Raw genomic sequence first — 24932 nt, 5'->3', positions numbered from 1 at the left:
AGGTCGTATGTAATGTGGTGCTATTTTTCCTAGTTTTGTATTTTCCTTCAATTAAAACCCGAAGACCCAGCGTTGCAGAAGCAAGCTAATTAGCAGAACGTGTATTTTTAAAAGCAGAAAGCAATTACAGTATGTTGTTCTGCCTGCAGCAGATCTCGTTGTTTGGCCATCAGCGCACATAACTCTATAAATGGCACAGGTAGAAGAACTAATAAGATGTGAAACCGGGCCCACCGGAATGCACGAGGACTCGGTGTGTGACAGGCTGTAGGCAGCAGGTGAATTTGCACCGGAGGAGGAGGGGGCAAGAATAGCACCAGTGTGGGCGTACAGGCGGCCACCGAACCGTTATGCTGTATGCTGGCGTATTTTCAGTAAGGTCAACAAACATGATAAATGTCCATGTATGTGTGTGTGTGTGTGTGTGTGTGTGTGTGAGGCGGTGCATGCGGCTGATATGAGGTTTGGTATTCCATGCAGCGGCCTCCCACGCGCCGCTACCGCCCACGCCAGGATCTGCGTCACGCAGGCGCGTGGGAGTGAGAGAGCAATGTAGCAAGCGCGGAATATCCCAATTCTGGCAGTAGGGGAGAGAGCGGAAACCAACTAGTTTGAGAGTCCCTCCGTAGTTCAAACTACAGAGTGTGTGAGAGTTAATTCAATAACACAGAGCCGAAAGACGCGTCGCTGACCCGCCGAACGCGCGGCACGTAACCGGACGTCAGGTGGAGCGTCGCGTAATTTAGCGGACCGTCACAACTTTATTAAGCTTACAAGCAGACGCCTCATTTTGGAGAGTTTTGGTGGGAAAAGACAAAGAAAGAAAACCCTGAGGTATGTTTATGTTTGTACTTGTTTTCAGTGTTAGCTTGCAAATGCAGTTTTGCGCCGGATTTGTGTACTGTGTGCAACTTTCCTGCGTGTTTTGTGGTCCATGTGCGCGCCGTGCAGACCGGGCAGGTCTCGGTACCGTGTGTGAACGCGCCCCCGTGGGCGTCTGGTAGTCGGCAGCTGTGTGTCTCCAGCATCCGTAGCGTTTCTCCACTTCCAAGCGTAGTTTTCCCAAATGCTTTCCAGTCTGCTGTTATTGTAGAAGCCCTTTAAATGTGTGAATTCCATAGGCAGCCACACTGTTTCCAAGGATTTTCAGGTGCTACTAAGATAAATTCACAGCTTTTAAGATACACAATTAAAAACAACCATTATAATTTGTGTTCACCGTTTTAATATTATTGCAATATGTGTGCTTATATTTATATTTGTATTAAGTTATTTTTTGTATAAGTGATAATATAAGTATGAGTGCATGCAGACATTACAGAAATAAACGTTTATATCAGTTACATTTATACATCAATAAATGTTTGTGTTCATGATTCAATTGAAAAAATGTAAAATTCAATAACAATGCAAAATGTATTCAAATTCATTAACAATAACTATGGAAGTCAATGATTACAGGCGTTCTTCAAAATATCTTCTTTAGTGTTCAATAGAAGAAATGAGCTCATACCGGTTTGGGACCATTTGAGGGAGAGTAAATAGTGTGTAAATATTCATTTTTGGGTGAACTATCCCCTTAGAAGACATCATTTGTTATTGAAAAATAAATATTTACCCACTATTCACTATTATTTACTCTCCCTCAAGTGGTTCCAAACCAGTGTGAGTTCATTTCTTCCATTGAACACTAAAGAAGATATTTTGAAGGATGCTTAATGTTATTGACCTCCATAGTTATTATTATTAAATTTGAATACATTGAAAAAAGCTTTAATAACTTTAATAAAATAGCTAAAAAAAAAACAGCATAAATGTTAAAATTATAGTTGCGCTTTCGCATAATTTATTGGATTTTGTCAATAAACCTATTATCTGTAGCTATTATCTGTAGACCAAACTTGTTTTGATAAATGGGATTCGATTAAATGGAATAGATTTCAGATGTGGTCTGGAAAGTGAAATTTTTGTCTAATTTTTTTCAATTGAAGGGTTTAGTCTTATCGGGAAAATAAAATATTTTCATGATATTCTGAAAAGTGTGATTTTTATTTTTTGCATGAAATTCACCTTGATAGGATTGGCAAAAACATTACAAACACTTTCTGTTTGTTTACTTTATTTTGCAAACTTCTCTGTTTAAAAGGACTTATCAGACAATATCATTAATGATTATTATAAAGGACAATATCATTAATGCTTGTTTGCTTTTTTCATAATGTTAAATGTTTAATTTTCCCGTTTAATTCTAATTGAATGGCATATTAAGTGGCTAATCTATAAGCAAAAGTAAAAAAATATATTAGATTATTTTTAGTTTTAATTTAACAATTCATTTAACTTCACTCCATAGGCTGCCATAGTCTTGCTTCAATTATACAAAGCAGTAAGGGCCTATAATAAAAGTATCACTGACACTTTTGCCCATAACAATAATGTAATGCCATTTCTGTCACGATGATTCCCATAAATATTAGTAATAGTTGGTGATGAGTCTCATTTGGTTTATTATTTGAGTAAAGATTCAAATGAGCTAATAGGAATTTTTGTTTTGAATTGTTTTCAGTCTTGTGAGTTCATGACTCATTGTTTACCACCACATTGTACACACTGGGCCCCCGATGTATACCAGCTCAGATCTTACTAATGCTTTATTAGCTACACAGTGGTGAACTTTTGTCATGCCTGTTTTCCTTTTCTACTTTCCTCACCTACATTTCCCCCGTTATCATCAAAAGACCCTTGAATGAATCATATTATGGTTAAAGGCTCTGCCATTTAAATGAATGTGTGTTTGCATCCCTCTTTTGAAAGGCTTTGAATGGTAACGAGCGTCATTTAAGCTAAGCTTGAGTCTACAGTCCTCTTAATGATAGGAAGCTATTGACGAATTTGTGAGAAGCTACAATATTTTACATCATATTATATTTAGGCAGCACATATTATTAAAGGAATGTTCAACCTATTTGTATTCCTATAAACATGATATTCTACGTTCCATTAAATATGAACTGAGAAGTGAACCCTTTTTCTTAAAGAGCCCATATTATGGGTTTTTGAAAATTCCACTCCATGTAGTGTGTAACACAGCTCTAAGTGAAGTGAAGTATCCAGCTAAGGCTTAAATCTGTAAGAATACAGTGTTTAAAACTGTTGATTCATCTATAAAAGAGTCGACTCATAGTGCTTCGAACGAGTCGCCTTGATACCGACTCATTAGGTGTTTCGCCATGACGTACGAACGAAACCAAGTTATTCACGTGCACGCGCAAACCCGGGAGATTTCAAACCTGAGGCCCCACCCTCTGACGCAGGAACCCAGACACACACACACACACCCACAAACACACGCACACCCACAAACACACGCACACAAACATGCCGGTTGATTGAAGTCACACTGCAGATGGATATATTGAGTCTCTACCCAAAGATGAAACCTCAGCATTATAACCAAGCAGTTGGAAACTTCTGGAAGCTACATGCTACAAAGAATACTTCATCTGAGTTTGTTAAAGGAAGGATCAGTAAAGAGTAACTGATGGACGTCAGGATGGGTTTCTTCCATTTCTCAAGTGTAAGTACGTGCGGTTAAAGTTGTTGCCTCGTTTACTCTAGCTTGCAAATGTATTTAGTTGTGATTTGTTACTTGTAACCGCGTGTACTGTATCAGGTTAACTGGATATATGATCTTATCGCGTGCAAAGTCACGTTAAAAACGCGACGCGTGCTGCTTTGTTATTGGAGCTCCGTGCTAGAGTTCTGCTCCCGCGATTTATTCGGAAATTTATTCCCGCGCCGCAGAAATCTGGCGCGGGGACAGCCGCGGGAATAAATTTCCGAATAAATCGCGGGAGCGGTCGGTAACGGGTTTAATTTGGGACGGGAGCGGGCTGTCTAGCAATATCACGGATATTGCTATGCGAATTAGAAAGAGAGAGTCTGCTTGGTATGAGAGAGCGTATGAGAGAGAGCGAGAGGGAGCGAACGAACGAACGAACGAGCTCTGTGTGCTTTGTGCTGTGTGTATGTGTCTATACAGACAGCTTGGCTGTCTGGACTGTATACTGGGTGATTTTTGGTTGTGTTCTCCGCTCTAGCGGGACCGGGCGCGGCGGGCAGAAAACGGAGCGGGTTCTCAGGCTAAAACCTGGCGGGTGCGGGCGGAAGCGGGAGCGTTGTCATCCGGAGGTGTGTGTGTGTTTTTGTGTGTGTGTGGTATGGCGAGTACACGACTGTCTCCTTCGTTCGGTTATCCGTGGCACTATCCACTCGCCATAGTGTGGCAGCTAAAATTCACGCCTACACTATCGAGCGTGTATGAACTGTGATTACTTTTTAAATTGCTGATTAGCTATTGGCCATTTCCCTCTCTGACTGAAGGCAGTCGACCAATCGCGACAGACTGTCATCGGTCCAATCAGCGCAGATTAGCTCCGCGCTAAGGAGGGGTTTGGGAACAAATGAATCACTGGACGATTCATACAGGAGTCGCTGGGATAATTAGGTAAAAATAAATGCAGATTATAAGACCATGAAAGTGTTTTTTGACCTTGCATGCATATTAGACTGTTGTTGGAGACCCTTACAACCAAGATATGACCCTATTTCATGTATAATATGGGCTCTTTAAAGCACTGTAAAATTAGGCATGGGCCGATATAAGATTGTGACAATATGATAACTCTAGATAAAAATATCACGGTTTCACAGTATCACAGTATTGTGATTACTCCTCCAATATAAGTTTATTTTAAATGTATGGGTAAAAAAAAAAATTTTTTCCCTCATACACCGTATATTTTATTTTAAGACACGTTTAAAATGTTTTGGACCAGTAGCTTATGATGAAGTGGTTCATTTTCTGCTGGAGATACTGTTACCTCAAAAGACTAAATAAAATAAAAAAAAAACAGTAAAAAACTAAACAAAACTTGCATATACCTTAGGAACGGTATACCTGAAAACTTTGGTTTTAAAACCTTGACTTTTCAAATCCGCGGTAAACCTTAAAACCGGTCATCATCTCATGCCTATGATATATAGGAATATGCTATTACAGGTTATTTGATGTCTTATAAATAGCTTTATGTGAGGAACAAACCAAAATTTCTCTATTTTCATTGTCATCTGGTGTTTGATAGCTCTTTTTAAAAATTGTTATGTTGTATGTAGGAAAGCAGCATGAACATTCTTGGAAACATCTGTTTTTGTGTTGTATGAATGAAAAGAAGACAGAATTTTGAATGAGTTTTAATAAATGATGATTTTCTCTGATTTTTCTAGGCATATCATCCCTTTTAAGGGGATAGTTCACCCAAAAATGTATATTTACTCACTATTTAATACTATTTACTCTTCCTTAAGTGATTCCAAACCTTTATGAGCTTCATTCCTCTGTTAAACACTAAAGAAGATATTGTGAAGAATGCCTGTTATTATGACTCCAATTATTGGAAAATCAAATACCATGCATGTCAATGGTTACAGGTTTCCGACTTTTTTCAAAATATTATTTTCGTTTAACAGAAGAAAATCAACAGATTTGGAACAAGTGAAGTAAATGATTGCAAAGTTCAGTTTTGGGTGAACTACCCCTTTAAGAGAGACCCAGTTTCTTTTGTACACACAAAGGCTTCCTGTGCTTGTCTAGTCCTTCACTTAAGAAGTGAATCAGTTGTGTTATTTGCCTTATGTTCCTTTCACAAAAACAGTCTGTATGGCTTTCATATGGAGAGCAGCTGTTCCACAAACATTTAATCTGATACACAGGACTGCCTTTCAAGAGAAGCTCCTTTCCGATAGCTTCATCGTACTATTCAGGACAGGTCTCAATGTGAATCCATTATTCATTTAGATTGATAAGAGGCCGCTGTTGGGCAACATGAGTATGAGCTGTGAGTGCTCTCAGCAGGCTGCGTGAAGCCCTGGCCTTAGATCTCCAGCATTAGGAACCCAGTATGCTGCGGGGAGAGAGAGCTTTGGATAAATTGCTGCCTAAGTGCTATCCATGCTGATGGTGAATTGGTTTCAACAAGGCACCCTTCACTTGGGTCTAGGCCTCAGTCATCCATTAGAGTGGCGTATCACTCTACTGTTCAGTGGGGTGTCCTCATTAAACTTCATAGTATACACTCACTCATCAGTACTCGCTATCAGCCTTGCTGTGTTGCTGTTCTTACTCAGTCATGATGATTTAGCAGCATCTGTCATCTTTTACAGCCCTTGAAAGAATGATAATTGGGACAGGGATTGACATCATCATTGTTACCATTACCAAGTGGTTTTATTGTATTTTTACATCATTACATTGTATTAAATGCTCAACATAAAGTTCACGAGTGTCACACACAGTGCAAGTGCAACTTTTAGGCATCTACATTTATTATTATAGGTATGGCTATGTCTGTCTGAAGATTTTATTTCTCTATACTGCCCACATTGCTTCATGGCAGGTTGAGAAAATGCAAATGCTGATGTGTATGTCTGTGCAAGTTTATTTAGAAAGTAACCTAATTCTTGTTCATAAATTATTTTAAACTGAAAAGGCTTGTGAGCCTGTTTGGAGATTCAGAGACTCCCACACTGGAGGAACCCTCTGAAGAACCTCTAGGCATCATTTTTTAATGCGCCTCAGTGTTCTCAAGGAACTTAAATTATACACTGACGTGTTTCAAATCCTTTCCCGTATGCTCTAGTTTCTTAAGGGACCATTTAGGAACCATTAATATAATGTGTATTTATATTGCGCATTTTGTTGTGTATGGACATACTGTATACCCAAAGCGCTTCACAATCACGAGGGGAAGTCTCTCCACACCACCACAAGTGTGCAGCATCCACTTGGATGATGCGACCGCAGCCACAGGATAAAGGTGCCAGTGCGCTAATGTAATCCCACCGGTTCTACACAACCCAACCTGCTCCGAGCTGGTATCGAACTGGCGACCTTCCGCATGAGAGTCGGTTGAACTAACAAGGAGGCTAAAGACCATGGCCTCTAGCTTCTGTCGCTAGAGCGCCTATAGAGGTCAGAGAGGTGAGGTTTACCTGCATAGCACTTACTAGCTGGCCTCCGTTACACTCACCCCTCTAAACCTCATTCCCATTTGGCTCACGGCACCAATGTAACCCCGCCGGTCCTACACCACCCAAGTCGCCCAGAGCTGGGATCGAACCGGCGACCCTCTGCATGGAAGTCAGGTGCACTCACAAAGAGGCTAAAGACCATGACCTCTAGCTTCTGTTGCCAGAGCACCTATAGAGATCAGAGGAGTGAGGTTTAACTGCACAGCACTTACTAGCTGGCCTCCGTTACACTAACTACACACCGGCTATTCAATTTTAAAGACCTGCCAGAAGAGGTGAGCAGAGCTTATCATAGATAAAACACCAGGTAAACAATAAAGGATTGTTTTCTCTTTCTTAGTAGCATTGCATTGTATAGTAGCATTCTAGTTACGACTTGTTTGTAGTGTGATCAACGTTTAGGCTAGTTGTAGATGTGTTTGGAAGCATCTTGTAGCATTTTAATGTTATTTTGGCAAATTGAACGAAATGACTCTTAAAAAATGAATCTTAAAAAATGATTATTTTATTTTAAAGAACGAGACTCACCGGTCCGATTCAGTAAAATTATCCAGCAGGGGTTATTCAGATTACCAACCTTGCTACTAGGAACTTTGAAGATGGGAACTTAGCAGTTCAGCAGTTTTTTTAAGGCTCTCATAATGGGATGGTTTACCCAAAATGTAATATTCGTCATCATTTAACTGTCCTTCTCTTGTTCCAAACCAGTTTCTGTTTTTCACAAAGAAAGATATACTGACGAATGTTGGAAAAAAAGCTGTAATTAACATCCATAGTATTTTTTGTTCCTACTATAGATGTGAATGGATGTTTTTTTCCAACTTTTTCAAAATATCTTGTTTTGGTTCAACAGAAGAAAAAGAAATTCCTAAAATGTGAGGAAATGTTCATGTTTGGGGTGAAGTATTCCTATTGACCTTATTATTCAATGCGGAGATGTGCTCGTTTTTGCTATTGTTTTAGAACTTCCGATTCAGTCGCCTATGGGAGAAAAGTCTAGGAGTACTAAACATCAGAAAACGGTCAAATTACTTGCAAACAAGTGTGTTCATGACTATTCATAAAAAGTAGAATAATATCAAATAAAAATATCAGTTTGCAAAATCAAGCAGCAGAGCGAGCTGTTTTCAACATCTAAAAATGAATGGAAGTGAATGAGACCAGAAGTCTCGAGCCAAAAAGTTTCAACTAGCTGCGGCCACTTGTACGTGAAGAATAAGGTCAAAAAGAGTTCTGCTAGTGTGGTGATCTCAGGAAACATTAAATTATACGTTTATATGTGCGTTTATGATATAAATAAAAGCACAATTTAATAGTAATAAATGCATAACCAAATTCTGATAATTTGATTCACTATTCCATAAAACATTTTGGGATACAAACTATAATTCTAAATGTCCGGATATCTCAGAGTTTTCCAGCTGCCATGATTTGCATATTTTTCTAAAACGTATCTCTTGCAACAAAATGAGATCGGTTACCTCATTAGTATGCATTACAGACTCTGACAAAGTTTGCAGAGACCATTATGTGTGTGTATGTGCGTGTGTGTGTGTGTGTGTGTGTGTGTGTGTGTGTGTGTGTGTGTGTGTGTGTGTGTGTGTGTGTGTGTGGATGTTTGTCATACATTCATAATCCCTGGATCCTTTTAAGGAAGAAGTGGGTGAATTAAAGTGAAATGCAGAAAGCTATCTTCTAAGCGTGCACACCTACTGTCCCACTCCCACACGACTCCATTACCCCACCTCCCTCCCCTGCAGCCAGTCGCGCTTTTATCAGAGCTGCTGTGGATCCAGATCCTGACAGTGGCAGCTGTAGAAGCTAGATCCCGGCAGAAACAAATGAGGCCTGTGCTGAGAGAGCCCACCTACGCGTGTTGCAGAGGTGGAGTGTGGTATGTGACTCTCCCAGCAGCCCAGGAGCCTGACAGGCGCTCTCTTATAGTCGCCACTCTTGGATCCAGCCACACATTTCTCTTCCTCCCCCTGCTGTGGCAAACCAGTGTCCTCTCCTTCTAGCGCTTCTGCTTTGTTTCCTCTAATTGCTTACTTTGTTTCTTCTTTTGTTCAGGTATGGCAGCGACTTTACCCAGAACCCTTGGGGAGTTGCAGCTCTACCGGATTCTTCAGAGGGCCAACCTGCTGTGCTACTATGATGCCTTCATCCAGCAGGGTGGTGATGATGTTCAGCAGCTCTGCGAAGCTGGCGAGGACGAGTTTCTTGAGATCATGGCACTCGTGGGCATGGCCAGCAAGCCGCTGCATGTTAGACGCCTACAGAAAGCTCTTCGTGATTGGGTCACGAACCCTGCCCTGTTCAATCAGCCCCTTACATCCCTGCCTGTCTGCAGTATTCCCGTCTACAAGTTGCCCGAAGGGTCACCCACTCTGTTGCCTGGCAATGGTGCCCGTGGAGACACCCAAGTCAAAGTGCCCAAGTGTTTGGCAGCATCTTGCGTGGATCCTGGAAAAGGAGAACCAGGCAACGGTAATTCTTCGGCCACCGTTTCGCCTCTTCAGAGTGGCAGTGAGCCACGTTTTTGGGCCAATCACGGCACAGAAAGCGAGCACAGCTTGTCTCCTGCAGAACTGGGCTCCCCGTCTTCCCCACGGGATGGCCTAGAGGCACTCGATGCGGCTGCAGTTCAGTCCGTGGCCGAGTGCGTAGAAAGAATCACTCAGACTTTGCCCAAGAGTGACCCCACAGAGGTCAAAGATCAGTTGAAGGGAAATAAGAAGCTTGCCAAGATGATCAGCCACATCTTTGATATGAGCGAAGAGGATCCGCACAGGGAAGAAGAAATCCGCAAGTACAGTGCTATTTATGGCAGATTCGACTCAAAAAGAAAGGATGGGAAGCATTTGACCCTGCATGAGGTGTGTTTTATGGGGCACTTTCCTTGTTTTTGGGAGGAGTTAAATACATTATTAATATCAAAGCATGGCTTTTAACCTTATTCTTCATGAAGGAGCTGACGCAGGCATTGAAACCTTATTGGCTTAAGACTTAGTGTCATTCACTTCCTTTGATTTTTAGACATTAAAAAGAGCCCACTATGCTGCACTAAGTTGCAAACTGATGTGTTGTATAATAATACATTAGTACAGTATAGTCATCAACAGTTTTTTGTAGAGGCAACTGAATTGGAAGTTCTAATTAGATCTGTCAAATAATCAATATATTGACTTATAGCACAAACACATTGACAAGACTTCAATACGTTTTGGTGATGCAATATGTATCGCCTATACATAAAAGCCAATTCTCGTAACATTTTAGCTGATTGCACAACATCTCTATTTCTATTGGAGGTGTCAGTATGGCTAAAGAAACACTGTGGCATTTACTATAAATTACTATAGTATATTTTTATGTGGGTGTCTGATAACTGAAAATAGATCTGGTAGCAGATATCGCAGTCTCTGTTACTATTTTACCTTGCAATTTTTTGTTAACCTTTATTTAGGATATGCATTTACACATTCTGATTCCAGTGCCTAATTATTAGAATTGTCAAATTCAGGATTTATACGGTCATGGAAAACCTGGAAAAGTCATGGAATTTTGACATGGCATTTTACAGGCCTGGAAAACTTTTGGATAATCAGAAAAACCCACAAGGTTTTGGAAAAGTAATGGAAAACCGATATCTGTATACTTTAATATAGGTTAGTTGGCTTCTTTTCTGTCCTTCTAATCACATACTCTCACATTGTTAGTGCTGTGTAAGCATTATCTAAATACATTTTACATAGAAATAAATATCAATTTAAACTGAATAGGTTGTTGCATGTTTTACAGGATGCTGTACTAAATTTGAACATGCATTGTTTTTCTTTAATCACACATATGTAGACATTGCGTGAAACAGGTCATGAAAATGTACTTGAAAGTCTTAGAAAAATCATGGAAAAGTCATGAAATTTTAGTACTAAACGTGTATGAACCCTGTAAACTGTAACAGTTAAAACATTATAATTAAATAAAATATTCTTAAGAATAAAATATGATGTGTTCTTTATAAGAGTGTACTTGCATTGTGATGATATTATATTTTCATTCTGGTGCAGTGTTAATTTCTTCAATGAAAATTGTTCATCATTATTTTTATGAAGAACAAGTTTCTTCTGATGAAAACCAAATAAAAATTAAGTGATGATGACTACACCTGTGATAAAAAAAAAATATGCTGACATTTTTGTAGCCTAATAATAATGAGAGTAAAATGTGATTGGGGATGTTTTTTAGAAAATATCTAATGAGAATAATTATAGTGTGTGATGCATAGACACACACACATTTGAAAGTAACTTGAAAGATTACATCATCATAACAGTAGAGAAGATTTAGTCAACTTATGAAATTTAGTCGACTTAAACTAAAATGATTCAGAAGATTCAAATATGGCTAAAACTAAATTGGAATTTTAGTCAAAAGACAAAAGATTTGCTGTCAAAATTTACACTGTTCTGGCGTTATATTATGAGTGGCATAAAATGGTTTTAAAATGACAATAATATCGTTTATCGGATTATATTTTGGTGCAATATATCATACAACCAAAAAAAATCCATATCTTGACAGGCCTCATTCTATAACAATTACAGAATCCAGCTTACTTCCACATTGCAGAATAAGGTTGATACTTTCAGTAAGAATGTGTTCTGGTTAAAATAAATCCAGCACAGCTGGACTACAGTGTTTGGTGTGCTGGTTTGCTTCTTTGTTTAATACGCTGTACAAACATGATGGTCCGTATCATGCAGGGGTGTTCCTTAATTGTGGGATTGTTTAATCCTTTGCAAATAAAAGTGTTAATTATCAAATTAATAATACAAATCTCTATTGTTTTTATGTAGTTGACAGTAAATGAAGCTGCGGCACAGCTTTGTATGAAGGAGGTGGCACTACTGACCCGCAGAGATGAGCTTTTTGGACTGGCACGCCAGGTCTCCAGAGAGGTCACCTACAAATACACCTACAGGACCAGCAAGTAAGTTTTAAGATCACTTCCCAAACATCATCAACTATATTTGGAGCCTTTGGTTAAAAGTGAAATGTGCAATTATGTGCAACTTATTATCCATAGGCCAATTTTAAAAAGCCATTTTCATGTCAGCTTCCCTGAAAATGTTTACACTGTGACACTTTAAAAACAAATGCATTGAAGTAATTTGAGTAGCCAGCTGCTATTTAAGCTTAGAATATCTTTGTTAAACATGAAATCATATTTAAATCTGAAATCTTTCCCAACTAAATCAGCACTAAACACTAAAAACCCTGCAGATTTTGCCTGGTTAGCATGAAAAATGCTCAGTGTAGAGGAGTTGTTTGTTTGCCTTAATGGATTTAAATTCTCTGCATGCATCACTTTTTACACCCCATAAGTGACTGGAGTAATCATTCATGATGTTTAGCCTTTAAGCCAAGAAAGAGATAGCTAATGCCAATGCATTGTGAGCAGCTCAGAATCTGCGCTCTGGTAGTCTGCTTAAAACCCAGCCAAGATATCAAAGTCGGCTTTATGCGTGGCTTTTGTGTCGAAGTGTGAAGTGCTGCACTGAGGTCTATGGAGAGATGAGAACACTCCCACTCTTTTGCATCTAAAGGCACAGAGTCCTTATCAGACACTCAAAACCTGCCATCCAAAGAGAGCGTGCAGGTGTTTCCTGGATTGCCAGGCTTGCGTGTCAGAGGATGGAAAATTCCTTTTGGCGTTACATAATGACAGTCACTCATTCACAACTCGAAAGATTGCATCACTGTCATGGCCTGGGTTTTGTGAAAGTTATCTAGGCCAAGTTTTCTTACAATGCCGTTTGCGTCATAATGAAATTTGCCAAGGGCGCTTCCAAATTGTTGCAGGTGAAATGCTGTACTACTTTTTATGAAACCAGATATTAGGAATGACTGGGGCTGATGAGGCTGGGGCTATGTAACTACTTAGATCGGATTGGTTAAGAAGATAAACTAAACAGTTTTTTTGATATTTTTAACTCATTGTAAAAAAAAATGAGGAGGACGTTAAAGATCTTAATGAAGATGTTTATTCAGCATAACCGAGTCAGAATGAACCCTGAACCTTCTTAAACTTGTACAGTTTTAATTTACTGCATTTAAAGGTAATGGAGCTGCTTCTTGGCTGTTGACAGAGCTGTTCTCTATATGCTAATGCAGTTTCCACCCCATTGATGAGATGGTTCTCAGTGCCGCACACCCATCCCCATCCTACAGTTGCTAACATTTGCTCAAGATTAAGTCAGAGACAACAAACTGTTGACTTATCTTTTCTATCATAATGGGGTATATGCACACGGTTAAATTTTTTTATAGTCAGCCAGCCCCACGGCTTCTGGTTAATTGTCATCCCATACAAAATAGATGCGTTTAAGATCTGATTTCTTTAAAGGGGTGGTGCAGAGTGTATTTTTAAGGCTTGGTTGTGTTTATTGGGTGCAAAGCAATGAGTGCTCATGCTTCATTTGTAGAAATCACATTATTTTTTTCATATATCCTACTTTGATTATATACAACTACTCAGCTAACAAGAAAACGACTGTCATATTTCCTAGTTCCTCTGAAGACCCACCCTCAAGAGGCTCTGATTGGTTAGCTAACATAATGTGCTGTGATTCATAGATCAACTCCACATCACCAGGAACGTCTATGTTATAACATTACAGCGCCTCTGGCCATGCCCCTTTGCTGCGCGAGGTGTATTTGCATAACCTGAATGTTATGGCATCATTAACTCGGATGTATTTTTTTGTCATCCCCAAACTTCGTCTGCTATAGGCTTCACTAAGTTAACTCTGTAAAAGCCAACGTCTGCATTGAACTTAGAGTTTATGTTCACACAGCTACATTTCACATCAACTAAAGTTTACAATACGATATCGTAGTGGACCACCCCTTTAAATCCCTTCACTGCATGGCTGAGATACGATATAAAATGGGACCAAACATGAGGCACTGCATTAAATTATATTTTTCCATGCCATGTCTTTAAAATATGGAAATTAATTTTACCCCAGTATTTTCAATGCAATTTCTGCGCTAGCCTGCTCCTAATGGCGGCGCCTGCATTTAAACGGGTTTTCGTCTCTTTTTATGCTTTAACAACTAAATGGATGGTTAAGTCTATTTAACTCAATATATTTGAATAACATTACAACATTGATGCTGTAAAAGGAACCTTGTGAAATAAAAAAATAGCTGTGCATAAAGCCCATTCAGCTTTTTTTGAAATGAGCATCAACACACCAGAGTGGAAGCTGGGTCGAGGCAGACTAATTTCTTGCAGTATATTTTTTAAAACTTTACAAGTTGATCCCAGAAATGTGATCCCAGAAAATCTGTATAATGTTAATATGTAAAAAGTCTAGATGGGTGTTTCCTGGTTTGTTAAGGTGTGAAGTATTTCTGAAATGTTTAAGGTATGCTCTGCCATAAAATATAAGAGTGAAATTAATAAAAAATCCTATAGTTTTATGGGAATATTAGGTTCTCCCAGAGGCAGATAGACACAATCTAATAAAATCTATACTGTTCAAGTAGTTTCCTAAGATTTAAAAGAATAATAATCTCTTATACTATTATTCAATACAGTTCATTAAATCATTTTACAATATCATTGTCTTGCTGCGTTTTTTAATTTTTAAATCATGTTTTTTTTTTTATTTTATCATATTTCTTTACAATCCTTCAGAAATAATTCTGATATGCCAAATAGTTTTTTTTTTTTAATGAACAGTGGTCTCTGGTTAATCAAAAATATCTAAATTGTAAATATAACATTCTAAAAATAACCCGCAATAGGTGAAACCATAAATTATAGATGTTTTATGGCTGTTAATCTCAATGTTATGAACCGATTGAATCATTTATTCGGTAATAGCGTCATACAGGCATGTTACTTCTACCTTCCCTTAGCATGTCCAGCATGTTATGTGCAATGTTTAGCATCTTCCTCTGCTTTTTGGGTGCTACAGCAGGAGCCGTATTACATTATGGGGTTTGTTTAATTCTTCTTTATGTATATGTGAAACAAGGGAAAATGGCGACATTTCGGTTGAGAGTTTCCAGGAAATATGAGCCAAAAATTGCTATCATTGGGTCAGGGAGTAAAACACTGTCATACACCTTATAAAAGAACTGAAATATTTTAAACCAAAAACTCTGAATATGAACACAGGACCAACAAAAAATGGGCTAAAGTACCCTAGGCAGCTTTACACTTGTAGCATGTGGGGGAAACAGAGGTAAAGAATTTACTAAGCTTTCTTTTAAAATAGTGAAGTCTGTGTAATACTTAGAACTAAATAAGGTTGTGTCTAGACTTTATAGAACATGAATAAACAGATAAAGGCATTGATCCCAATCATTCTCAGAGATTAAAATGCCTAGGTCGTCTTCCCAAGCGGCTTTCAAATGAAGAGAAGAAAAATCTGTTCTGCTTTTAAAAGCATTAACATATAAAGAGGTTAGACTCCCAGCATTTGGGGAGTTGAAAAATACATAAAATAATTTGCCTTCTAAAGGTAAAACATCAAAATCAGGAATATTTAGACAAACTGACTAAACTTTTTAAGTATAGTGATGAGATGAGGGGCAGCACGATGGAGCAGTGGGTAGCATAATCACATCGCAGCAAGAAGGTCGTTGGTTCGAGCCCCGACTGGGTCAGCTGGCATTTCTGTGTGAATTTTGCATGTTGAAAAACCGGCTGGGTCTCCTCCGGGTATCCCTACAAATCCAAAAAAATGTGGTATAGGTGAATTGGGAATGCTAAAATTGACAGTAATGTATGAATGTGTGTATGGATGTTTCCCTGTACTGGGTTGCAGGTGGAAGGGCATCCGCTTTGAAAAACATATGCTGGATAAGATGGCGGTTCATTCTGCTGTGGCAACCCCAGATTAATAAAGGGACTTAGCCGAAAAGAAAATGAATGAATGAACCATGGCTTTTTATTTCATTTCAATATTGTTTATATTATAGCATTAGGTCACCTTTTCGTGAAAAGAATATTTCAATAGTAGTGGTTTCACCCATCTTGTTTGTTCATGGCTGAAAATTTCATTTTCACTCCTCCAGATCTCGATGCGGTGACAGAGATGAGCCCTCGCCCAAGAGAATTAAAACTGAGGTGAGTAAAACTGCTTCATGATTTCTCCAACCTGAACTCCAAATAATCTGTCTTCAGGCTTCCGACGCAATTTCTCGAGTCGTCCTGTTATTAATGTGCGCTGCGGCGCTAACACCAATATGCGAGGAAACTGTCGTAGGAGGCAGGATTGACACTGGGTGGGTCCAGTGGCTTTTTGTTTGCATAGCTGCCTGTCAGCAGACTGAACTGTGTAGGAGGGCTTTGCAGGAGCATGCGGGGTAACTCCATCAGGATTGCATGTCACGGTGTAGAGGAAAAAAGGTTAAAGTTCAGCCTAGAGAAATTACAAAGGACTAATGTTCACAAGCCCACTCCCTCAATCACACCTTAAATCCATATTTAGCCAGCCCACGGTCATTATTTTTCCATAGCCTACATATCCGTGATCGGTCTGCCCTATACTTGCATAGTGATCTTATTGATGTGCTGAAGAGGCCTTTGTGCTCTATGGCAGATGTCCATTCATGGCTCTCTGGTGACACATTTGATCGTTGTCCAGTCGTTAGATCTTCTGGAAACTTCTAACATCCCACATCAGTGCTTCTGGGCTGGGGTGGTGTCTCGAGAAGAGCAGGTGTTTGCCCGCTTCACCTTTGCCCTGGTTTCACTATGTATACGGGCAAAGACATGTGACCACTTCGGAAAATCAGTGGTTTCTGCCCACTCCACCACTAAGGAGAAATGAGCCCTTTATCATTATCAGACAGTGGCAAATTACCCATTGGCTTCCTTCCCCCCTAATTTGCATTGTTACTCACTTAATATTCAAATTTGATCTCATTTTTACATCATGTTACCACAGTTGCACTCTCATGTGAATCAACAGCAGCTTGGGGAAGATGCTGCGATTTGTTTATTTCACTTGTTTGGTGTTTTTTGCTACTTATATTATTTTATTTATAATATTATTGATAAATAATTAATAAAACTTACATTATATATAAATTAATAGATAAATTATGGCAGTTCATTCCGCTGTGGTGACCCCTGATAAATTTTATGGCGAGGCAGTGGCGCAGTAGGTAGTGCTGTCGGCTCACAGCAAGAAAGGTCGCTTGGTCGCTGGTTCGATCCTCGGCTCAGTTGGCGTTTCTGTGTGGAGTTTGCATGATCTCCCTGCATTCATGTGGGTTTCCCTTCGGGTGCTCCGGTTTCCCCCACAGTCCAAAGACATGTGGTACAGGTGAATTGGGTTGGCTAAATTGTCCGCAGTGTATAACTGGGTGTGTGAATGTGTGTGTGGATGTTTCCCAGAGATGGGTTGTGGCTGGAAGGGCAGCCGCTGTTTAAAAATGTGCTGGATAAGTTGGGGGTTCATTCCGCTGTGGCGACCCCGGAATAATAAATGGACTAAGCCGACAAGAAAATGAATAAATGAATGAAATTAATTTATTAATTATATATAATTAATACTTTTTATATTATTTAATTATTTTTTAGATATTGGAAAAATATTGATACAATGTAAGATAATTATTCAAAATTAAGTAATAATAATTGTGGTTGTTATTATTATTGTTGTTGTTATTATTATTATTATTTGCTGTGTTATAACAAATATTTCACGATTGTTTGCGGAGTAAAACGTTTACCAGAACAATGTTTATAATAATAAATAAGGTAATGGAAATCTAATTTTTAACATTATGATTGTTATTATAATCACTTCTTCTGATAAATGTAATGCTTCTTTGCATAATAAAATTATTAATTTCTTCAAAATAAAAACTCGTTCAGACCCAAAACTTTAGAATGGCAGTGTAGTTACTTTAGAATAACAAGAGCGGTGCATTTATTATGACAGCCAAATTTACTGGTGCATGAACATATTTAAATTTGCACAAATCCTATTGAGAATGCACTGTAAACATATTTATTAACACAGACTTTTGTAAATAAACCTTTATGTGAAAGAAAAAAACATACAATAATAGAGAGTCTTACTCATCCAGTATTTGGTAAAAGATGACTAACCCTAACCCCGGCCCTAACCCTATGACATTATAAAAAGCAGTAGCAGGCTACCAAACAGCACTTGTATTCAGCAGATCCATGTGATTTGAGCAGGTTACAGCTACATTTAAGTTTGAGATTTGTTCCATTTTAAATGCGAATGTATTTATTTATTTATTTATTTATTCAGTTTTATGCCCATTTGTGCTAACTGTATTATACTTTATTAAATTATTAAATGAAATATCAAAACTTAGTCATGCAAAATCCCCAGCTACTGACAACTTTAAAGGGGTTTTTTTTCTCAGTATTACAGATGTTAAATAGTTGTATATCAGCTAAATATTGTCCTATCCTCCAAAACAAACCATCAATGGAAAGCTTATTTATGTATAAAACTCAATGTCTAAAATAAATGGTCTCCCTTTTTTAAACAATATATTGTTTGTTCTTGCCAGTGCATCACTTTTTAACTTAAATAAAACGTTTTTGGGGGGAAAAACTCTTCTCTTTTAAAAACAGTTGAACTATATGCCACTACAAACTAAACTGGACTGTTGATGAACATTTAGTTGCATAAGATTACATACGTTACAGGATATTGAAAGTTTTTTGACATTGCTTTTGCAAGTTTTAAACACTTTAGTGAGTAAAACTGAATTGGACCATCAGTGGAAAGCTTATTTATGGATATCCCTCAATTTCCAAAAAACAAATGACACTTGTGACTGGTTTTGTGGTCCAGGCTCACAAATTGATATGCAACAGAGACAATCATTTGTCTCCCTTTTTTTTTAAACAATATTCTCTTTGTTCTTACCAGTTTAAGTTCAAATAAAACAAATCTTCTCTTTTAAAAACCAATAAGTGAAGTTTCACAAACTAATTTCGAGAGGAGCACATGATATGCTTGACCGCAGCTGGTTTCTCATCTACAATCATTAGTTAGCCAATCAGATTAATCCAAACTGACTATAAGTAGCCAAGGTAAAATTACTCCCTTATCTTTGTTTTCCAATATATATGAAATCTTGAAACCAGCCACCAAAAACTGAATTACTGTTGATGAACAATTAGTTGCATACAGTATTACATTAGTTACAGTAAATGTACTATTCTTTACATTGCTTTTGCAAATTTCAATTTTTTTGGTGAGTAAAACTGAAATAAACTATCAATGGAAAGCTTATTTATGTATAAACCTCAATCCACAAATTGATATGTGCCAGAGAAAATTATTTCTCTCTTTTTTTAAATAAAAAAAAACAATATACTGTTTGTTCCTGCCAATGCACCACACCTTAGCTAAAATAAACATAATAAAAAAACTTCTATTTGAAAACAGCTAAACCATCTGTTACTAAAAACTCTGAATTCTCTGTTGATGAACATTCAGTTGCCTAATATTACATTAGTTACAGTAAATGGACAGTTATTTACATTGCTTTTGCAAGTTTCGATGCTGTCAGTTAACACTAAATTAAATCATCAATGCAAAGCTTATTTATGTATATTAATTCCTCAATTTCTCCCCCAAAAAATGCCACTTGTGACTGGGTTTTGTGGTCCAGGGTCACAAATTGATATGCGCCAGAGAGAATAATTTGTTTTAAAAAAAACAACAACAACATTACACTACCTGACAAAGGTCATGTCGTCGATCCCATTTGTAAGAGCAGCAAATGATCATCACAAATACTGCAGAAGACCTATTGGAAGCCACACAAACCCAGGATTCTTAGAAATTAGTCAAATTTGGTAAAGGAAAAATCACGGTTTGGGGTTACATTCAGTATGGGGGCATGCAAGAGATCTGCAGAGTGGATGGTAAACCCAAAACCCTGAGGTATCAAGACATTTGTGCTGCCCATTACAATACAAACCACAGGAGAGGGCGAATTCTTCAGCAGGATAGCGCTCCTTCTCATACTTCAACAAAGCTCCTGAAAGCAAAGAAGGTCAGGGTGCTCAAGGATTGGCCAGCCCACTCACCAGACATGAGCATTATTGAGCATGTCTGGGGTAAGATGAAGGAGGAGGCATTGAAGATGAATGCAAAGAATCTTGATGAACTCTGGAAGTCCTGCAAGAACGCTTTCTTTACCATTCCAGATGACTTTATTAATAAGTTATTTGAGTCATTGTAGAGATGTGTGGATGCAGTCCTTCAAGCTTATGGGAGTCATGCACAATATTCATTTTTTTTCCACTGCACCATGACTATATATTCTATACTGTACATTATTTCTGTTAAGTGACAAGACTTTTGTCTAAGCAATGTCAGACCTTCTGTCCTAAATTAAATAATTAAAAATCAAGACATGATCATATTTTATTTTGGTAAAAGAGGCCTAATATAGAGAGCTATGCCTTTCATATAAGCCACTTTAAATACCAAATGAGTAACTAGAAGTCAAGTTATTATTTATTGTTCCTAAAACTTGGGTGGCAAGACTTTTGTCAGGTAGTGTGTACTGTTGCCAATGTGCCAATGCACTACTTTTTAGCTAAAATAAAAACTTTTGGGCCAAAAACAGCTAAACAATCTGCTACTAAAAACTGATCTCAACTTACTGTTGATGAACATTTAGTTGCATAACATGTACAGTAAACTGACAGTCCTTTTACATTGCTTTTGCAAGTTTCGATGCACTCAATTAACCCTCAATGGATTTTCCACAGTTCAGAGTGTTTTACAGTTAGCTAATAAGCTTTGTCTGAAAACGCATGAACTTCCCCTCCCCCAGCACTGTCCCTGTCTGGCCTCGACTTCTGCCCACTTTACACTCCCATCCACACCAGTGAGTATAAGCCACCCGCCCACATTCACCCAGACAAGGTCCAAATGAGATCAGTCGAGCACCCACCCGTATTCTTGAGGTAGCGGTGACATCATTACGTGGGTGCACTCGGAATCACCCACGCCCAGACATTTGCGCAGATAGCACAAAGTGAAAAGGGGCCGAGTCTGAAGACACATGCGTATACATGCAGGCGTATGCAGCACCTTTGTCTCAGCACTCTAGAAAAAGAGAAAAGGCTGAACTCACAGGAGTGGCTCCATGACTTCATTGTTGCTGCGTGAGTGTTTGGCAAACTTGCGTCAGAGCTGTTATTAACAGTTACCTCTTGGCCTCAAAACACCCAACTAGTAGTGAAAAGACCGGAATGTCTGTGGTAGTTTGCAGCCATGGCGATGCGTGTAAACAGTTGTATTTTAAAACTCATCCTTCATGTTGTACTATTTGTTTGTTTATTTTTTTATTGTTTTATTTATTTATTTATTCATTTATTTATTAAATTTTTAAATAAGTATTTTTTTATATTTAATTTTACTCATTTACTATTTAGTTTATTTATTTAAAAAAATTTTTTTGAAAATGTTGAAAATATTGCTGCAATTTGATATAATTATTCAAAAAATAAGTATTAATTTGTGTTGGTTTATTATTATTATTATTATTATTTATGTTTATTTTGTTATATTATGAAACATTTTATTTTTAAATTTCACTAGAACAATGTTAAACATTATAAATGTTAGTATTATTACTTCTAATAAATGTAATGCTTCTTTGCATAAAGTAACTTTAGATTGGCAGTGTATTTACTTTCTAAGAACAAGAGCGGTGCATTTATTATGACAGCCATAATAACTAGTGGATTGCATACCTGCCAACATTTGTCTCTAAATTTCCAGAAGATAGATGGGAGGTGGGGGTGTGTGTTTGTCGGAATAACACAGTTGAGAACTGTACTGTGATGTTAGTAACATAATGTTTCAGGGGGCCACCACCCGGTTCGGATGTTGTCACTTGACAGAATGTGCTTAATCAGTGGTTAATAGCTGAAAGAAATGGGCCATTAAGGGCCTTTTACGCCTACTAGTAGGTTCAGAAGGCTGTTATTATCCATCCACATGGTTAATCAGCTATACTAATAGAGAAGACTCCAGATCCAGATTGGTTTTTACATTACTGTGATGGTTGGGTTTAGGGTTGGGGTGGGGGTAGATGTTAATAAAATACAATAAATTGGAAATTTAATAAATAATATAAATAATTCTCGTTAACTTCCGGCCACAGCCGTATGTGATCTATAGCTGATTAACCATGTGGATGAATGATAACAGCCTTCTGAGCCTACCAATATTCACAGAAGACCTCTCATGGCCCAGATCTATCAGCTACCTGGACAGGTATGGTGGACTGCATGAACGCACTGAACTTTGCACAAATTCCAATGAGAATGTACTGTAAGCATGTATTTATCAACAGACTTTAGCAAATAAACCTTTGTGTGAAATAAACATCTAATAATAGACTGTTTTCCTCATCCAGTGTTTGATAAAAGATGATTAACCCTAACCCTGTAATGTTACAATAAACAATGACAGACTTTTTATTCAGCAGATCTATATTATTTAAGTAGGTCATAGCTACATCACCTGTCCCACATTAACTTTCTAAACGGATGTAGCGGCCCGTTGGACAGAATGTACTATTAGTTCCTCAGCCTGTCGGTTGAAACTCATCCTGAGGGGATTCTTAAGTGGGATGACATTTTATTAAGTATCTGACCTTTTCGCCTCAGTGGAGTGAAGCTTCTTTTTTTGCACTCCGTTAGCGAAAAATTAGTGGCTTTGCTCTGTGAAGTGGTTGAGATTAACAGCGTGTCCTGGAATTGTTCTGGTATTTTACAAATGTCACATTAACCTCATGAACCTTCGGTAAGAGAGTGGTTCATTTCTATTAGTTAGGTTTTCAGTTCTCTGGCCAATGCTGTCGTGGTTTGTGGACTTAAAGGAGGTGTTGGCATTCAGCTGTGACACTTCTATTCTTTAAATGTGGTGTGTCAGGTTTTTTGTGTAATTTGATTCTTCATAATGAACACGTGCATAGTGCCATAAATTGTTTTCATATTTATGTTCCCACATAATCTTTAATCAAAATAACTTTCACCTCCCACTCTCAACAACATCTTCCTGATGACGTGGGAACAGGTGCAGCTACAGTACTGTATTGCACACCACAATGAGTGAATCAATTCCCAGACCAAATCTACTTTTAGCTTGTTTGTTTGCTTGTTTGTTTGTTTGCTTGTTTGTTTGTTTGTTTTGGAGAAGCTGTATTACTACCAATTGGGAAAAAAAAAACTACTTTCCTTCCCGAAACAACAATTTATGCCGCCTTAATGCAACCTTCATTGTCCTGATAAAGTGGGAGGAAAATGATGTAGGAAAAGAGATTTAAAAAATCTATATATTCTATAAATTAGCAATTAGTACTGTCGTCTCACAGCAAGAAGGTCACTGGTTCATGTGGATTTTCCCCGGGTGCTTCGGTTTCTCCCACAATCCAAAGACATGCGCTTTAAGTGAATGTGAGTGTGTATGGTTATTTCCCAGTACTGGGTTGCGGCTGGAAGGGCATCTGCTGCACAAAAAATATGCCGGAATAGTTGGCAGTTCATTCCGCTATGACGACCTCTGATAAATAAGGGACAAAGCCAAAGGAGAATGAATGAATGAATGAATGACTAAATAAAGTGGAAACGGCATGCTTTGTTTTTTAAAATGGCTGATCGAAAGTAAATACAAGTTAAAAAATTGAGTCATCATTTAGTAACCCTTTAATTAATTTCAAAACAGTTGGAGTTTTTGAGTTTTTGTTCTGGAAAGAGACAGTTGCGGGATGTAAAAGTTATATGGATGCTAAAAATCTTTCATGAAAGCACAGTTGATAAACCCTTTAAAAACTATTTTAAAAACAATGGCCTGGGTTCTCAATTAACCAGTAAAAACTATTAGAGCTTAAGAAATAAAAAATAAGTCCAAAATGGACATTTAAAGGATTGTGGAAACCGGTAATCATTGATTACCATGTAGGAAAAAGAAAAACTAAAAGTCAATGGTTACAGATTTTCACTATTCTTCAATATATATTCTGTGTTCAATAGAACAAAAACTCAAACTGTTCTGGAACAATTTTGGGTGAACTATCCCTTTAAATATACATTTTCATAAGTGTCATAAATGGCCGTTGGTAAATGTTAAAAAATCTATTTCTATACTTTTTTTTTTTTTAACGATTTACAGGTTATTTGAGAACCCAGAAATGACCATTGGCTTTACAATAATTTTTTTAGGGTTTATCAGTGGTGCTTTTATGGAGGATTTTTAGTATCCTTATAACTTTTACATCCCATAAAAGTTTCTTTATAGTATGCAAAATCCATAAAGTATAAAACATAATTCCTTTAAGAATTGTTCCCTGAAAATTTCTTTTGGGAACCCAAAATGGTTCTTCTGGACCACAGTTTAGTTTGCACATTTTAGTTCAACACGCTTATCTGTGGGGCTGCGTCCGAAACTGCATACTTCCATACTATATAGTATGCTAATTTAAAAATCAGTAGGCGAGAAGTACCCGGATGACTTACTACTTCCGGCGAGATTCTGAAGTGCGCATCCCATGCACACTGTGCTATCCCATAATGCCCCGTGAGAGAATTCATGAATGAAAGTGAGGCGACGCAACTGACGCAGGTAGGTCACGTGACCATGACAAAATGGCGGATGTAGTACATCTGAATTCCATTCATACTTTTCTCATTCATACTGTATAGTACATACTTTTCTAACGGCCGAGTAGTACGTTTAAATTCAAATGCAGTACCTACTGAGTAGTAGGCGGTTTCGGATGCAGCCTAGGTTTCAAAC

General features: G+C 37.9%; 1 protein-coding gene across 3 annotated transcripts in view; it reads left to right on the top strand.

Annotated features, from left to right (window-relative positions):
• Positions 1-579: 579 nt before the first annotated feature.
• Positions 580-24932, top strand: part of nab1b (NGFI-A binding protein 1b (EGR1 binding protein 1)) — a 47974-nt gene continuing 23621 nt past the window's right edge. For 2 of the 3 annotated variants that reach the window (XM_005167896.6, XM_021478723.3), the window contains exons 1-4: positions 580-834; positions 9160-9965; positions 11949-12082; positions 16186-16237. In XM_005167896.6, the coding sequence (XP_005167953.1) occupies positions 9162-9965; positions 11949-12082; positions 16186-16237 (990 nt within the window). In that variant the 5' untranslated portion in view covers positions 580-834; positions 9160-9161. Of the gene's footprint in view, positions 835-9159; positions 9966-11948; positions 12083-16185; positions 16238-24932 lie in introns of those variants that run through there. The other variant, NM_001123273.1, reaches the window with a different exon arrangement.

The sequence above is a fragment of the Danio rerio genome, chromosome 9 (assembly GCF_049306965.1).
Source record: "Danio rerio strain Tuebingen ecotype United States chromosome 9, GRCz12tu, whole genome shotgun sequence".
Taxonomy (NCBI): Eukaryota; Metazoa; Chordata; class Actinopteri; order Cypriniformes; family Danionidae; genus Danio; species Danio rerio.
Note: the sequence above shows the minus strand (reverse complement) of the source record. Positions and strands in the feature narration are given on the sequence as shown.